At 37.9% G+C, this 19,232-nt stretch overlaps 1 protein-coding gene across 1 annotated transcript in view; it reads right to left on the bottom strand.

Annotated features, from left to right (window-relative positions):
* Positions 1–16,332: 16,332 nt before the first annotated feature.
* The window catches only part of Kcnd2 (potassium voltage-gated channel subfamily D member 2), a 498,777-nt gene continuing 495,877 nt past the window's right edge, over positions 16,333–19,232 (bottom strand). Inside the window, exon 6 of the mRNA XM_052720788.1 lies at positions 16,333–18,978. Within this exon, the coding sequence (XP_052576748.1) occupies positions 18,801–18,978 (178 nt within the window). The 3' untranslated portion in view covers positions 16,333–18,800. The remainder of the gene's footprint in view (positions 18,979–19,232) is intronic.

Below are 19,232 nucleotides of genomic sequence, written 5' to 3'. Positions count from 1 at the left end.
GAGAGACCTCTAGAAGACGAAGACAGAAATTAATGAATAAATGAAATTTGTTTTTGATTTTTGAAATAAATCTATTTTTATTTTTTTTGCCAAATTCACACATGTATATAATGGATGTTAGTCCTTACCTCTTTCTGTCCTGTGTTATTCTCACCTGCTCTCTGGCTGGAACTCTTCTTCTTTCCCCAAATCCCCCCTTTTACTTTCTTGTCATTTTGCTGTGTGATTCACTAAATTTGTATTAGGTGGCCCGCATGAGCATGGGCGGGTGGATATATATCGGAGCTGGGTGCTGTGGATATCGCTCTATATAAATAAAGCACTGATTGGCCAGTGACCAGGCAGGAAGTATAGGCGGGACAAGGAGAGAGGAGGATTGAGGAAGGAGGAAGGAAAGGGAGACCCGCTGGAGCCACCGCCAAGACAAGGAAGATGTAAAGTACCGGTAAGCCATGAGCCATGTGGCAAAATAAAGATTAATAGAAATGGGCTAAATATAAGAGTGAGAGCTAGACAATGATAGGCCTGAGCTAATGGCCAAACAGTTTAAATAATGTAAGAGTCTGTGTGTTTGTTTTATAAGTGGGCTCCGGGACTGGCGGGACTTGGTGGTGGGAGCTGGAGAAAAAGTCTCCAGCTACAGCTGGGCAACTGGGTAGTTATGCCACTGAGGAAAGTGACATCCCTTCTCCCAGCTATTATGCTTGTCCGTAGTCCCTCAGGGAGAGGTGCGGCCCCACGAGCCATTTCTTCCAGGATGAAACGTTGAATGGCTGAGTCTTGTGTGGTTCTTGTGCAGGTAATCACAGTTGCTGAGCTCACGCCAGCATCAACCCTGTCACATCCACAAGACCCTGTTTCCCAACAGTGCTCTCCAATCCCCAGCTCTTACAGTCTTTCATTCCCTCCTCTGTGATGTTCTCCAAGCCTAGCTCTCCACAGTCACTTGTTCTCTGCACTTGAACAGTGGTGAGTCTCTGTATTAACCCAACTGCAAAAAGTAGTATTCTGATGGAGGCTGAGAGCTGCAATAATCCATGGCTCTAAAGATAAATATTTAGAAGACAGTTTGATACTATGTCCATTTTGCAGGATAAGACTAGTAGGTTTTCTGCTAGGGCCCATGTCTTTCCATGATTTACATTTTTAGTAATTTTTAAATACAGAAATGCTGGTTGTATGTGTCATGTCTTTGAGTAGTTAATGAGAGTGATTCGCTCAGTCTGGTAGTCTTACTCATCCCTTCTTGGTGATCTGCTGCTTCCTTTAGGCATGGGGTGCTCCTCCCTAGAGTTATGAAAGGAGAAACACAGTAAATGAAACACTTAAGTCGGATACCCTAGCTGTCTCAATAACCGACAATGAATACACGCCCGGTTTTACATTTTTCTTTTGTAATTTCTCAGGGTCCTGCCGAGAGCTGGAGCTTCTGCGGGAAAGTCACCTTTAATTTGATCACCTGCTTACAATCGGCTGCTCTGATTAGTATCATTCTTTTCAGTGATTCCAAAGGAGAGAAATCAGAGTAGGTACCGAGGCTCAAAATCCCAGATGTCTTGATTCAGGTTCAGATATGCCATAGGATTTCCTGTGTGATTAATTCAGATTTAAAAAAAAAAAAACTCATACCAAGAATTATGAAAGAGAACAAAGAATAAACTATTTGAAAAGTAAAATGTAAGAATAACTGAATCATGCATAAGAGGCTACATGGAGATGACACTCAGGTAGAAATGCGTGCTCTGGAATATGAGATACGAGGTAATTACAGTATGTGAGGAAGTTGAAAAGGAACATTCAAGGTCACCAGAAAAAAAATGCAGCTGCATTATTGGACTCTATCCAGCATCAACAATAATGTTCATGTGATGGAATGAGTCCACAGGATGGTAGGCATGATTGTCCTAAAATCCTGTACATTAAAAGGGCCTTCACTTGCCTCACTTTATCTAACCCTCCCTCTTTGACAATGCAGGACTAGTAGATCATCTCAGAAAGGGAAGAAACAAGGCTACACACACTGGGTAGATTTCCATGGTCTTACAGCAGCCATTATAACTGCAACCTTTGAATTCTTTACTGGGTACTACGTCTTGCCCTTACAATACTAGTGAGGCTGGAGAAGACATAAAGCGATCCCCTTTTGGAATGCCTTATCAAAACCACAATACACTGTAACTAGCCTCTAAGAGGTCATGTTTCATTACGAGAAATACTATAGGGTAGGCAGTATTTTAACTAGACTAGTTGAAGGTGGAGGATGTTAGCTGCAGAGTACCATGCCATTGGATCATATTTTTGTGTGGAGAAAACAGTATTGTTTTCCAAATACACTTACCAGTCATGATTTATTTTTTTTCTTAAGACCAGAGCAATAAGAATGTTGGGAAAAAAAACTTATTATGCATAGCTACATGACATTTTTTGCTCCATTATGCTGATACATTCACCATTTATTGCCTCCTAACACATTACCCCCAAAGCTTTGCAGTATCAAATGACAAACTTTTATTATCTCAGAATTTTGAAGAGCCATTTTTCCCTAGATATTCTATTTTGGAAGATGCAGGAAATGTTGAATGAGGCTGTGGTCACCCAGATCCTCAAGTGAGTCTAAAAGATCCACTTTAAAGACTACATTACTCACATGGTAGCCAGTTGACTGTGCCTGTTGGTCAAGGTTCTCAGATCTCCACATGGACCTTCCCTCTATACAGCTCACCTCAGAGCAAATGACTCCAGAGAAAGTCAGCAAGAGTCAAGACGGGAGCTGCAGTGTCTTTGTAATCTAATCTCGAACTGCTACTCCACAGTACTGCCAGACTTGATTAATTAGAAGTGAGTCATTAAATGTTGCCCACACACAGGGAAGGAAATTAAGCTATTTCTCAGATGAAGGCTTATCAAAGAATTTGTGGACACAGCTTTAAAACCTTGCCTTCCCCAATTCTCAGCTTTTGCAGGAAGAGAAAGAACATAAAGTAGATTTATTCCTCTTCAGCTGGTTCACACACTAGTAAAACTGATAAAAACAGATGAAAGCTCTCAGGCTCTGTCCCATCCTTCACTGATGGTTCCTTTTATTTTCCCGCGCCCCCCTCCTCTGCATGCCTTTGAAGGCTAGATGCTTCCATCTGCTCAGGGCCTCTTCTTTATGTTCACGCTCACCTTACAGCTTCATCCAATACCACACTTTATATACCATCTCCATCCTCATCATTCTTCTATTTCTGTCTCCAGCCCTGACCTTGCCTTTCAATTTCAGTTTTATATATGCAGCTTCTCCTTGACACTTCCACATAGAACACATCAATTTCAAACATACCATGGCTAAAATGGAACTCTTGAGTACCCTACTTCTCTTCCAGCCTACTCATTTTTAGTGAATCTACCTACCTGCTTAAATTCTTCCTGTCTCATAGCTGAATCCCAGACAAGTCTTGTTAGCATCTCTTTCAAAATTTAACTTAATCTTTCTCAAATTTCTCTATATCTACTGCTAACACCCTAGCTCAACCTACCACTATTTACCACCTGCAGACTTTTAAGAGTACTCCATTCCTTTCTCCCTTACCCTTCCCTCCCTCTTTCTTTCCCTCCCCCCTACCTCTCTCCCTCTTCCCTTTTTTCCTTCCCTCTCCATCCCCCTCCCTCCCTGCCTCTCTCTCTTTTCCTTTTTTCTAGGCATTTTGCTGTTCTTTGTGCATTACAACCATCATGCTGTTTTGAAAAGCAAATCAGTACAGTTTACTCATTAAAAATTCTTGTGGCCTTTTATTTCACTTAAAATAGATCCAAACTTGATGTGACAGTTTTTTTTTAAAATATATGTTCCTTTTCTCTGCTGACTAGCAAGACATACTTGCATTATTTGTATTTCCTCTTCCATAAGCACAGACTGTGTGCATATGTACTTCTGTGTTTATGGATATATATGTGTGTTGGTGCCTCCGGTCTGAGTTGGTGTAGCAAGTGTGTGGATATGCCTGAGTGTGTTTCTTGAGTTTATGCATGTGTGTGCATGTGTGTGTGTGTGTGTGTGTGTGTGTGTGTGTGTGTGTGTGTGTGTGTGCGCGCATGTGCCACGGTGTGTGTATCTGGTTACAGGGTCACTCTGACTGATAGGCTGTTTAGACAGAATAGGTAGGATAGACAGGGTTTTTGAGAATTCCCAGGGATCTCATTTCTCTAGCAATTCATGAAATTTATGTGGTCTCTTGTCAAATGCAAATGCCTAGGGATTCACATTGTCATTGTACCTCCTTTGAGTCATTGTAGTTGTACCTCCTTACCACCTTGCCCATGACAGTCAAAGATAAGAATGCGTGGACAAGTCTCAGGAAAAGAAACACCAGGGCCCTTAGTTTTTTTGGTGGGTAGCATGCTGGTTGTGGTGACATGCCTATTATTATAGTCTACCCCTCACCAATAGGACTGGGCAAAACCCGGAGTCAGAGAAGTCCATCCCCAGTTCCTGTTGAGTATCTTCAGAGCCTCCTCAGCCTCTTGCTTTGAAGGTCCCTCTAATGATCGGTATTTTCCTTTTCATTCAGAATAGTGAACATACAAGCCTGTTCCCTGGAGATGCAGTCACCCCTCAGTAGGCACAAGCAAAGAGCAGTAAGAGTGTGCATTAGTGATTATCTCCTGTCACACACAGTCACACAGGAGAGCCTTCACTGACGTCCCTGAGAGAAAGCCAGCTTTGTCCTGGGTTTCTTTCCTCATATGTCCTGATTCAATGTCCATTTGTCTCTCCTACTTTTTCACTGTCATTCCTCATTCTACCTCTCTTTCAGGCCATACCACTTCTTCATTTCTTAGACTTTAGATTATTGCTGCAGGATTTGAGTGTGCTATTTTATATCCCATCATGTTGAGAAAATAGAAAACTCACCTATTTACCTGACCCTTAACCATGCAACTTCTCCTTTAGCCCCTTCAGAAGATACTTCATTTCTGACCTGTGCTCAGAACCAAGTACTTCAACAGTTCCCTTCTCTGGCAGCTCTAGGTCCATCCAGGTTTTTACTTTGTGTGATTTGCTCAGCGAAGTAATGGTCACCCAAACTCATCAACCTTTTTCAGTTCCTACTCTCCTAAGCATTTCAGCAGGTCAGTGAAGTAACCCACTCATCTCAGAAACCTCCTCATGTCTTCCTGACTTCCTTCTGTCCTTCTGGACACCCTCACACTACTGTACAGTCCTTTCTGGTTCACTCTCTTATTCTGCACCTTCAATACATTTCAACTTAAATTCCCCCTCTATGCTGCTGTTTCTACATAAATATTTTTCGGACTTTCTTCTGGGACATGCAATGCTGTGTCTAGCTTGTCTTTTTAAAATCAAGAAGAGATATTACTGGAATTGTTTTGTTTTGAAGCTTTGGAATAAGAGTCAGAACTCTAGGCATCCACTTTTGTCTTACAATATAGAATCAAGTGCTTTAAACATTTTAATTTCAAAATCTTGCCTGACAAACAGTCATGGTAAATACATAGTAATTCTTCTTGTCATTGCTATTATTTATTCCTCCTGGATGACTCATGGGCGTAGTCAAAACAGGATTCCTGATCATCTCAACAAATGACATTTTACTCTGTCAGTCAGCTACTAAAATCAGACATTGATGACTTCCCTTTGTATCTCTTGAATGGACACTAATCATTACCCAGGATCCTTCACTTTGATTCCAAACTGTCATCCCAATCACATAGTTCTCTCAGGTCCCACCTTAAATCAGCTGCACCTCACTTCTCACTTGAGTTACTTACTGTAATGATTTCCAAATTGGTCTCCTGGCTTCATCTGCCCTTTCCTCCAACTTGCTCTTGGGCACACAGCAACTAGGCTGAATTTTTAAAAGCATAAATTGGATCATGTCACCCCTTATCTCAAAATTCTTCCCATCAGACCAAGGACAAGCTCCAGTAGTCTTAGGTGGAAAGGTCAATAAGTTCATCCATGACAAGTATCCCATCCTATTTCTGATCCATAGACACTGCTTCCTCCAGTCACTGTGAATTAGCTGCCCAGTCTTTTTAGGAGGTTCCAAAGCTTAGAAAACCTTTTATATTCTGCGGATTATCATTTTGTCTCTAGAATATGCCTGGAAAATTATCTCTCCCTGTTTGGATAGTGTCCACTTCATTTGACCCCAATAATCCAATTATTTATTCTTTAAAGAAAGCTTTTCTGAACTTAGGGTTTTAACTGCAGATCCCCTTCCCAATGCATTTCATGGTACCCATGAATTTTCATTATGTCATCACTAATTGCAATGATATGTTATCTTTCTATTTAATTGATTAATAGTTTTCCTAAATAGACACAAATGTTATAATGATATCGATAATATCTGCCTTGTAATTGTTTTAAGTGTCTAGAGGAGCATCTGTCTCAGATGAGGCACTTAGTATTTGCTGGATTGATAAAGTGAATGAGCAAAATGTGAATAAGAACTGCTTCCTGGTCATCTCAGTGGTGCAGACACCACTAGTGTGCAATTCAGAAGTAAGTGGTCACAAGAGGCTCCCATTCTTTTTGCCCTTAAGTGATTAAATCTAGAATGGCAGGTTGCACACAACTTGAATAGCATTTCATTGTAGTTTTTCAATAGAAAAGTTTTTGTTGAGGAAGTGGATGGTCTTTGCTGTGGGAGCTTGGTCTGAATCTCCTCCCAAAGTGGCTTTGGGCCAGTTACTTCGCTTCTCTAGGTTTCACTAATCCTTGTTTTGAAAATGGCTTTCTTAACACCATCTTACATGGTCATGGCAGAGAAATAAAATTAAAAGAAAGGCTTGCATTGGTTGGTTAACTGATAAATGTTAATTGTTATATTTCACTGAACAACCTTTATATTGGCACTTACCTATGAAAGTGACACACAGGAAACAAGGCTGATAAGCCAGTGATTTATTTATCTGTCAAAGTTTTGGCTGAAATTATTAAATGTTTGACCTTAGGCAACAGAGACGTAAAAGCATTTAAAAGTTGTGAATGCTACTCACCCATAGATTGCTTCTTTACATTCTAGTGGTAACTGTATGTGTGCTTCCCAGGTCTGCAATGAGGTTGGTGGTGGATTACTTCAGCTCTCATGCGCCTTTCCTACTAGGATCATTCTCATTTACATGTCATGCAGCCCTGAATTTCCATTTTATTGTTGATGTGAACATTCTAGTTGTTTTTATTTTCCCCAGGATGTATCTTACTATAAATATAGATTATTACAATCTACTTGGGGTCCAAAAACAACAATGCACTACAGATACTGCCGAAAGAGCATTTTTGGTATTACTCTGCTCCTAGCACCTGGAATTCACATCTCACCCACAAAGAACATGGATAAGAGGAATTGCTACACAGTGTAATTTTCAGTAGATCCTTTAGTTTTAGCTGAAATGTCATATAATGATCATCGTAAGAGAGGGGGGAAAGTTCATAATTTTTAGATACTTTCTTGAAATTTGCTTAATTTATTTCTCAGACTTGTGCTGTTTATGAAGGAAACATACACCTTTCTTGAGCTGTGCTTCACATTGTTTGATATTTAGGGCACATACCAAATTATCATTGAAGGGACTTTGTCACCTTTATCTAGGTGTGTCCTTAGTCCTCCATGAAGTATCATATACAGCAATTAATGAGGGACAGTGAATGTCGATTTTAGACAGCTATGACCCTTATAAAAGACAAAATCCAAAGAATGTTACTTAACCAGGCTAGAAGCTCATAGATTTATTTGGTGAAAAAGGATTTGATATTTTGGTGTGTTCTTTAATTTCATAGTTCTGAAATAGAAGTTTAGGTTTTACAACATCACTATCAGATATACTTACCTTAAATTTTAAAACAAATAAATCTAAGAGACTGATTACATTTTAAGAAGACTATCTTTACATAAAGGATAAATTGGTGATCATAAAACAAATTCCATGATTTTTTGTGGGCTTTTTTGTTTTGGCATTCTTTGTCTTATTGGCTTTTGTTTGTTTTGATTTTCGTGTGTGTGTGTGTGTGTGTGTGTGTGTGTGTGTGTGTGTGTGTGTTAGAGAGAGAGAAAGAGTGCATAAAGTTAGGTAGCTAAAGAGATGGGGAGAATCTGGGAGAAGTTGAGAGAAAGGGGATCATTATCAAAATGCTTTATAAATATATAAGATACTTTAAAATAAAAAGGTGGTATTTTCAATTCAACAGACAATGCTGATTCTCTTTTCATATGTGTCTTCATCAATCATTGCCACTTTAGCTCTTCTTTTAGTCATTAGTGCAGGTTTCAGGCTCCGAGGCATTTCATCTTCACAGAAAAGCTAATACTGTTCAGTAATATTACAGATGCTACTTTAAATAGCCTCTTTTAGAGAAGTACATTAAAAAGCCTAGTATGGACATTGTCATATAATTTTCTACAACTGAGAAAGAAAACAAAACCCTAGAAGGTGTAATGGTTTCTAGGAAGAAGACATTTTTTATCCAGATCCATTTCACATTTTTTCAGGCTGTACATTATGTTGGGACATTATTGGTGAAAGGCCACTGCACATAGTTAAAAGGGAGGTTTATTTTGTGGGGTAACCTACAAGTGAAGGGATAGGTAACAGGATCTGGGGAAGGTGTAGCGCAGTCCGGCGGTGTTCTCTGGAGAACTCTGCTTGGTCTAGCTCCAGCTTCCAGGGTCCAGGAACCAAGTGAGCCTGCGCATCCAGATCTCGGGTCTTCAGGGTCCTCTCTCAGCCCTGCCTTGTAGGCGTGACCATTACCGAGGCCTCAGTGTGAGTTGGAACTTCCAGGCCAAAGCTGGAATGGCTACCCACTACAGGACATCTCATTCTGCCTGTCTAGATTTGTATATGTAGTATATATGTGTGTATAGTTTGTGCACACAGTTGTTCACTGTTTTCTTTAAAGCTTTTTTCTTCTAAGTTCTATTTGAGACATGAAAGACAGATATTTCATGATAAAATGATTGAAAATAGAAACATATATATAATAAATTTCTCAAAAACTCATTTTTGTCATGTGGATTTATGTGTCTCTTTTATGAGGAATTCACTGACTGTTTAAATCAGTATATTTGGCTTCCTCTCATATTGTACAAAATAGAGTTTTTTGTTTGTTTGTTTGTTTGATTTTTTTGTTTTTCGAGACAGGGTTTCTCTGTGTAGCTTTGCGCCTTTCCTGGAACTTGCTCTGTAGACCAGGCTGGCCTCGAACTCACAGAGATCCACCTGGCTCTGCCTCCCGAGTGCTGGGATTAAAGGCGTGCTCCACCATCGCCCAGCTAAAATAGGTTTTTGAGATTAAGCTTTTATGACATATTTTGGACACTCAATATATTTTTCTCTTTTGAAGTGATAGACTAATTGGAAACCAGGAGTGTTAGTCATCCCTCATCTTATTCCATCTAATGCTCATATTTGAATTTATCAACTAACACTAAGGTCTTTTGAAAAGCCATATCAAAGCCCATTACTGTAGATGTTTTATAAAATATATACATGTATAAAAGGAATTTAAATGGAGTTACCATATGATGAGGGAGACAATACCCTCAGTAGACATCATATGCTACTAAATAAAAGCTCAGTAGCAGGGATGGGTTACATCTTTTTGAGCAAGGGACCAACTGCTCCCCCCAAACATTGCAGATTGTTGCCAATGCTTCTGTTTACCTTCCACAACCCAGTGCTAAGACCCTATTGCTGAAGACACTACACACTTAAGGCATGGAAAAATCTAGCTGATACTCAACTGGAAGCTTCACTCCTATGGCTAGTCTTCATAGTGCTAGAAGGTGCTATACATGATACCAGAGGTGAAAAGTAATCATCAATTTCATCTAACTATGAATTCTGCTAGTTATAACAACCTACTTGCAAGCTGTGCTTACTGATACAACAAATGTTAGGTGAGTACCCAACTATTTTTTTAAATGGATTTAACTTTTATTCTATGAGATAGGACCTATGCCTAATACCATTAATACGGACAAGAACACGAGTCTAGATAGGCCATAGGCACTGGGGGAAAACCTACTATCATTCTGATAAAAGAACACAACAATAAAAAACACCTAGTGGCATTTTGTTATATCCATGTACCCTGTGCATTGGTTAAGCCTCATCAGAGAAGTTTGTTCTTGCAGTGAAGGGTAATGGACACAGAAAACCACAACCACACAGTGTGCAAAGTGAGAAACTTTGCACACTCACACCTAAATGAGATGTTTTCATCAAACCACAAGGCTCAGGGATCCATGTGGAAGAAGAAACAGAAAGAGTCAGTGGTGGTGGGTGGCTTGAAGGAAACAATATTTTTTTCAGGCCCAGCAGGGCTGATGTGCATATGAACTCATACAGACTATGGCAGCATGTGCAAGACTTTCATAAGTTCAAGCTAGACAAAGTCCCAGCATGGAGAAGGGGAATTGGTCCAACCCCTAGTCAAGGAACTATTTGCAATTGACAGCTGATGAGAGAGGGAAAAAAATCACACTACAAGGCAGGCCTTGTGTATGTGGGCATGTATGTGTGCGCTTTAAATATTTTTGAGAGATAAAGAGCACCAAGTTGGATGAGTATAGAGCAAGGATGGATATGACAGGCATTGGGGAAAGTGAAAGAATATGATAAAAATATATTGTATTAAAAATTTAAAATAGCAAAAGAATTATAGTCTTAAAAAAAGAGAAAACAATAGGTTTTCTGACCATTTGTATTTAAATTTTGAATACGGTTCAGAAGAGTTAAAAATGTTTAATCAGAATCAGAGACATTCAATCATAGAAACCAAACATGTCTCTGATTTTTGCCCCGAATCTCAGTCTCCAAATTGAGTTCATTGTAATCTCTTCTACATTTGCTAAAAATTTAGCTGTCATAGTATAATTAGAAGAAATAGCTAATACAGAGAGGTACTGTAGTGAATTAATTTTAGTCACTCTTACAAAATTAGTAAGTCTATATCTAATTATAAATAATTTCAACAAAATCTAACTAAATTCTTGGAATTTTTGCTAATAAATTAAATTCTAATCCCAAATCCCCTAAGGCTTCATAGCTTGGATCCTTGAAAGACTTTCTGGGTTCCAGTTCTTTGAGCCACTCATGACTTAATTATTTGGCTCTTCCATCCTTGGGTGAATAGATGCATTTTGTTTTAGACAGTGGCACCTTCTGATGTACCTCCCTTTTAAATGTAGCGTGTACTTATGCTATGGTTTACTTGATAGATAATCCTAGTGTGGAAAATCATCCAGAAATGATAGTTCTCTTTTTTTTTTTTTTTTTTTTTTTGGGTTTTTCGAGACAGGGTTTCTCTGTGTAGCTTTGCGCCTCTCCTGGAACTCACTTGGTAGCCCAGGCTGGCCTCGAACTCACAGAGATCCACCTGGCTCTGCCTCCCGAGTGCTGGGATTAAAGGCGTGCGCCACCACCGCCCGGCTAATAGTTCTCTTTCTGAGGGCAATTTTGAGAAGTCATATCTTTATAGAATCAAAAAATTTTATAAAACTATAATTTGTCCAATCAAATTTATATAATTTTATCTGGATTACACAACAATAAGCTGCATGCAACATGTGTTCTCACATGCATGTCTTTTAATGTTAACTACACCTCAAACTTTCATGTCAAAGAAGTTTTGGGAAAAATACAATGAATAATAAATTTACCATTTGAGTGGTAGAAAGGGAAAGGTTGAAAGGGAAGATAAAGAGAAATTATTATTAGGTTAGTGTTATTTTTGAGCATAAAACAAGAAAACGATGAAGCCAAAAGAAGAAGTTTTATGGCAGGCAGTTACCTCCCAAGTACCATTTAAAAAGGTACATTAAATTTCCTACAGTTCCCTATAAATCAAATGCCTGTGTTTACACTTTATTGAAGCTTTTTTATTTTATTAGGGACAAATAAAATTTTTGAATTTCTTTGTAAAGGTGGAAACAACCAGGGGTATTTTAGCTTTACCATATTTATTTAGAATGCTGAGGGATGCAGTTTTGCTCGTCAGGGTCTCTTAGTGCCTCATTTTGCATGTGGTATTAGATGCCAATAGACCCTTTGCGGACATTCTCTGAAATTTTCTGCAAGGCTTTAAGAAGTTAGAAATGCTAGTAAAGTGGAGAAATTAAGGTTATTTATATAATTTCGGAATATTTATATTCTGCTATCCCAAGCCTCTAGCATGGAGACTGGGAGCCGTAGGTGCTACAGACTGTGATTGCATAGTTGGTTACAGACTTAGAAAGTTTTGACAGTTTTTACATCCAAATGAAAGCAAGGTGATCTAATACAGTCTTCTCCATTCCCATTGACATACATAATAATGCACTATCATGGGTTTCCTGAGAAAATCTTTGTTATTTAGGACAGTATTGCATAGCTACTTTTCATTATATTTTAATTTGCCAATAGTGAACCCAGAAGCAGTTCTTAGCAGCACACTTTTTTTGGGGGGGGCGAAGAACATTTCTGGATTGAGAAAAAAGGAAGAAAAATTGATTATCTCTCTTGATAATGTTTGCGTTTAGAAGAACTATGGCATCATAATATTTCTACACAACAGAACCATTTGACAGAGCGGCATGTTTCAACTAAAAATATTTTATTTTTTTGACTAGGAAAATCCAGACTTCTTATTTCTCAGTTTCGAGATTTTCTGCAGTTATCTAGTGGGTTGGTACATTGTTTTTACATTTTCATGGTTACTACAGTTCATCATTATTTAGGGCTCAATGTATTTTAAAAGCTGTATACTGAAAAGAGCATGTTAGGGTTTGAGTTCTAAGATTTGTGCATTGATTTCTTACCAAGTTGATTGTGAGCACAAAAATACTCTAGGTTTAGCTTGAGTCTTATATAACATTGTCAAGTACATAATATTTTACCTTAATTTTTATATATTCTGATATAAAATCTTCCATCCCTCCAAGAAGGCATTTTAATAGGGAAATCTGACGAACTGCTGAAGCCAATTCAAAGTTCTTTCAACTTTCTCATGTGTCCTTTTTGCAGTTCTTAGGACTTATCCCATACTGTGTTGTCTTAGGTTTTATTCTCTGCTGTGCGTGGAGTCAAAGACTTTCTTTGAATCTCTGAGAGTAATTACTGAAAATTGATAATAGGTTCAGATGCCTTTTGGTGTTTTAGTGTATAACTCCAACAAAGCAATTGAACAGATTAAAATAAAATGTTAAAAATCTTGGCTCATCAACTAAAACTGAATCAAAGGCTGCTTTATTACTACCATTTACTCCCCAACACCCTCCTCTCCTCTCCTCTCCTCTCCTCTCCTCTCCTCTCCTCTCCTCTCCTCTCCTCTCCTCTCCTCTCCTCTCCTCTCCTCTCCTCTCTTCTCCTCTCCTCTCCTCTACCAGTGTTCTTCCAAATCTGCCTCTGGCTCTTTGGCTCCGCTCACGCCATGTGCTGCTCTGCCAGCTCTTCCCACGCTTTGGAGTTGCCGTAGATGATCTGGATCTATCTTTCTGTTGCGTTCTGGATAGAAGCTTCTTTTTAGATGTCCTACCAGCTCATATTTTTCTATAAGATTAATTATATAAACTCGTTTGAGGTATGGTGTGAGGAGTCCCAGCAGCATAATTACCCTTGGAGCAAATCTGATTCTAATAATTGTTTTTTTTGTATTCTCTGAAACTATGATATGAAATGTGGAGAAGAAACCCAAGGAAAGGGTATTTTCTTTTTCCCAATGATCAGACCTCTGCCTCTGTTTTGGATTTGTTTCCTTTTCCTGAGTTTTCTCTGAATAAGCAGGAATCCATGTGCTGACCCGTGGTAGAAAAAGAACGATTGCCTGCACAGAGAAAGTTTCAATAGCATGGTGGAATGATCCGAGAAAGGACTTTAAAGAACACTGTCTACATATAGTGCTTTTCAGGGAAATGTCTTCAGGAGATTGAGGCGAAATAGTGCTTTAATATGGCAGAACTTTGCAGTATAGGCTTGTTTGTAGCAGGGAGACACAGAGTGCATCCAGTCATTGCCACTATGTAATTCCTTGAGGAAATCTGATCTACCTTCCTCTCCTTTTGTTGAAAATAGATTTTTTTCTAATACAATACATTCTGATATGATTCCCCTCCCTACTCCTCCCAGTTCTTCCCCAGGGTTCCACCTCTTTTACGTCTCTCATTAGAAAACAAACAGGAGCCGGGCGGTGGTAGTGCACGCCTTTAATCCCAGCACTTGGGAGGCAGAGCCAGGCGAATCTCTGTGAGTTGGAGGCCAGCCTGGTCTACAGAGCGAGATCCAGGACAGGCACCAAAACTACACAGAGAAACCCTGTCTCAAAAACAAACAAACAAAAAACAACAGGAATCTAAGGGATAATACTAAAATAAGATAAAACAAAACAAAACAAACAAACAAAAATCAGAAGGAAAAGAACTCAAGAAAAGGCACCTGAAAGAGATATAGACCCAGAGACATACTTGTTCACACAGTTAGGAATCCCATAAAAACACAAAACCAGAAGCCATAACACATATGCAAAACCTGTAGGATAAAACACAATAAAGCAAACATAAATGAAATAAAACAAAATTTATAAAAATGTCCTGACATGACATTGTGGGACCCAGAACCTCCAATGATCCCATTGAGTTCTGTTGGCTGTTGGATCTAGTTTCTTCATTGTTATTTCTCTTAGTGCTCAACACAGTGTCCAGTTTATAATACATATTCAGGATATTGAGCTATGAGTAGAATGAATGGAATATGCCTAATGAATTTCTATAGAAAAACCAGAAGAAGAAATGACTAGGGAAAGGAGGAAGCAACCAGAGTAATTAATGCTTGAAGAGAAAAGAGGGAAATGTAAAGTGAGCAGTAAACAACAAAACATTAGAAAATGTGGGCTGATTTCATGGGAAAACCTTTGCTTGAAATGTAACTACTACAACCATGTTATATTATATAATATATGTTATATTATATATGTTAAATATTAATGACTTAGAAATAAAACATAATAATTTGATAAGAAAAATGTATTCTCTTAAATGCAACTAGCTGAGATAGAAATAGTTTAAGTTCTTATTTTTAATGAAAAATGGTCTGTCTACACAGTTGTACTGAAAAATCTGTGGAGGTTCGTTCACACAGTGCAATAACTACCCTTACACCCGTGAGTTAACAAAGCAAACACTGCAATAACTCTTCAGGGAAGAAGCATGTCTATCTTATGAGACTCAGAGGACTCGTGTTTGATATCAAGAACTGTTTCTATTCTTCTGAGCAGTGATGCTGGCAGACATGAGTATAACCCCCCAGAGGCTATTTCCAAGCGATTGTTGTGACTAAAGTGAAGGGAAGAGAGATGCAATGAACCCTTTTAATGCAAGACTGATACCTCAGGAAGTCACAGCCCATCATGGAAAATAATTAACAAGAATATGGATACTGTATACCCCAAGTGATAATATACAGAAAGAGTGAAAATTAGTCTCTCTACTAAGTAGCTTGTCTCTTTTCCTTCTAAAAATTCATTAAAAATTTAATTTCCTCCTTTTGTCTCCTCCTTGAAAAGGCTGCCAGTACATGCATATATTTTAAACAGGGATGAGCTTCCTGATTGGTCTCTAATACGAAGTGGTCATTCCTGAAACCATATACACAAACAACAGAAATGGACTCTGTAGATTGTATTTGTATATTTGCCCATATATGAGTGCAACAGTAATCAAAAAGAGGCTATCAATTTGGGGGAGAGCATGGGAAAGGTTAGAGAGCCTGGACATGGGAGGGGCTTGAGGGAAGAAAGGGAAAGGGTCATGATGTAATTATATTTTAATTAAAAATGTGAAAATTATAATACATTTTAAAACAAAACTTTATTTATGCCTGTCATCTATCTCATCTCTCTCTCATCTATCTATCACCTTCTATCTTTCTATCAGTCATTTGTCATCTATGTACACACATAACTAGAGACATATAAATCACCCATTTTCCTACCCCAAACTCCTCTATTTGATTAAGAATTGAGCTGAGGTCTCACTAATGCTGGCCCTTCAAAGCTTCACTTTGCTTGCTATAAACAAGAGTGGGAAGTGTGTACATAGCTTAAAGTCTGGGCTTTCTAATGTTTTTTTTTTTTCCCTATAAAGTCTCTTCCTGGTACCCCACTGTTGAAAAACTACTGTCTTAACCAGTTTAGATTATGGTGAATTACTGAGGTGGTTTTTTTTTTTGGTTTCTTTTTTTTTTTTAGTCTGTATGAGTGTAGGATTCTCTTAGATTTATTATGAGTGTGAGATATCTTTTAGAAAGGAATTACATCTAAGAAAAAAAGGGCCACAGTCAACCATATTGTCCTGTTCAAGCATGCACATGTTTTATTTAAGTATTCTCCAAAAGTCTATTTTTTCCAGCATAATGCAGATATTATGCTATCCTTTGAAATAAGATATATGAATTTCAAACAAAATTGTCAAAAAACAATGACCTTAGCTACTCCGTATGATACACAGAAATAATTACATGTCACTTACAATACAGATGCACTTAACACAGTCATCAATAGTCATTCGCCACCATCACAGTACAGTTTTAAATCACCTAAAACATCAAAAGGTTTTTTTTTTAAAATTTCTTTTCTGTGAAAATCTGAAGAAGTTAATAATTTGTGATAAATGACAATTCAAAAGAGGAAGAATAATTATCAACCAAAATCAGCTAAATGTATTTCATTTATTTGTACTACTAAGAACATGAAAATAGAACTTCTTATTGGGAATCAAAAGATGTTAAGTGTTCCTGATTGTATTTTCCTTAGTCTATATTTTAAAAGGTTTGTCAATAAATGCCATCAAAGAAGTTTCACTATATATTTGCTCTAGAAGCATAAAGTGACAAGAGGCAGGTGTTAAATAGAATTGTTAATATTCACGCCGTAGGAAGATTAGTAACTTTTTAAAAGATGCACGAGGAATAAAGCCAGGTCTTCCCTAGAGAAAGCTGAGTTCTCCTTTCTGTCACTAAGCTGTTGATGAAGATCTACTGTGTGCCTAGAACAGTTCTAGAAGCTATTCTATAAAAGGGAATCGATGACTTCTGGCTTTATCTGAAAATGGTTGGATTAATTCCTTTTTATGGTAAATTGTGATAAGCATTTCAAAATCTCTATGACAGAGGAGTAATCATTAACTTTATCCATGTATAGAAACTAAACTTTCGTTCTTACAGTGGTGGTTTGGAATGAACAAAACTTATCACGACATAAAACTTTTTACACTGTCACGTGCAGACATGTCTGCGGATATTTAAGGGTGAAAAGATAGCAAGACTTTTCACTTCAATGTACATAGTGGTCAGCTTCACATCATCACATTCCTGTCCTAATTTTGCAGAGAACTTTGTGCCTTGTGATACACGGTCTTTTGAGATAAATTGCTACTTTCTTGGATGGCATCAAAAGCCTGCTCTCATTAAATATTGCTATATGAAGCACTTCAGTTTACCTCTGCATTTCAGGTGTTCTCAAATGTATTCAAGATCTGAAGCAATATAAATAATACACTGAGACAGATTCTGAAGATCATCCATTCTATGATTTTTAGTCCCACCTAACTCCTCTCATGAAACACATAAGGGTGTTTCCAGGGTCTGCGTTTTCCTCAATAGTGAGAACACATGGAGATGGTTCATGTCAACTCCTTTACTCTAGTTTTTGTCAAGGGGATTGATGACAGTCTACTTATAATAACCAGTTGGGAAATACAAAAAGCAGGAAACTTTTTTTTTTTTACTACAGTAAATACTAATCCTGTCATTAGTGGGTAAACCTGGGAGAAAGACACTAGAGAGATCTAGGAACAGATTAATGCACTGGGTCACCTGGAATACAGTGGACCAAAGAATACTACCAAAAAACATTCATGACACAATAGTTTTTGGATTAAAAAGTCACCTAAAACCTAGCCACACCAGACAGGTTTTCTATGAATGTGGCTCTTACTGTATCTATGAATATATGGAGAGTCAAAAAAAAATTCCTGATTCCTGATACAACAGATATAGAATGAATTATTGCAGTTATAACAATGACTAGGTGCAAGGTTAAACAATAATTAATACTGAACTATCCAAACACTTTAGATTTACTAGTGTGCATCCCCATGAGAAACACTGCGGTGCTAAAAGGAGTTTATTTGCACAGCCCACCATGGAACATGGACAATCAGCTCATTGTAAGTGCACAGAAAGTTCCCCTTTCTACAGGTATAGTTTATCATGCCTATTCTGAAGACAACATAAGGAAACTGAGATCACTGCTCCAAAGAATTCTAGCATGCATTAGGATGGTTTCCTTCAGTCCATACAAATGGATCGTATGAGTTTGTTCATCTACGATAATCTTCACCAGAGCCAATGTTCATGGTTTTAACAGGAAAAATTTTTATCAAAATGTTTTCCATATTTTTTTTTTGTTTTGCATTCAACTGGAACATTATGTTCAAAGATTCATTTTATTTGTTTTATTAAAAAAGAGTTCTGATCATAAGAAGCATCAATAGGTGGCATTTCATTGTGCTCATTCACAAAGTCAAAGGGTCACAGAGACTTCCTCTGTGAGCAGGTCGAACTCTGTCTAGAAATGCCATTTGCTGTTTTGATTCACATCCTCAACTTTGAAAGCTTTATTTTTTTTCACTTCCAACCTTCGCTTTGCTGTCTTAATCTGCAAAAAAGGGGTTATTATTTCTTCTTTCTTCTACTTTAGATTCTTTCCATATTCAGGGCTCCGATTCTCTTAGACCTGTGACAAGGTCTGTGTCTTACAAAGCAGACACCCTGACGATATTTCCTCCCGAGTACTCAGGAGACTCTGGCCTGTCGTCACCTTCTGGTGTGGTTACTGGAGGTGTTGGGATGCTTATTATTGCTGTGGTCACGTAAGGTTGTTCACAGTTTAGTTTAACACACTCTTCCATTTTGGCATTTAAGCTGGATCGGCTGATGAGGGAGAAAAGTAGGTTTGAACAGGTTAGGCTATTTATTAAAAGCTTTTTTCTTGTAACTGAAGAATGTATATTTTACTACTAATAAATGACATTTAAATATATAAGAAATACCACATTTACAACAATTTTAATATATATGATCTTAAATGTTAGTTAATTAAAATGAATTATATTCCTAAAATCATGCTCAACTTAGTTCAATCAATTGATTCTCAAAGTATTTTCTATACAAATATAAGGAAAAGG

The sequence above is a fragment of the Peromyscus californicus genome, unplaced genomic scaffold, assembly GCF_007827085.1.
Source record: "Peromyscus californicus insignis strain IS unplaced genomic scaffold, ASM782708v3 Scaffold_6__1_contigs__length_162567912, whole genome shotgun sequence".
NCBI classification, from domain to species: domain Eukaryota; kingdom Metazoa; phylum Chordata; class Mammalia; order Rodentia; family Cricetidae; genus Peromyscus; species Peromyscus californicus.
This window is presented reverse-complemented; position numbering and strand designations above follow the sequence as displayed.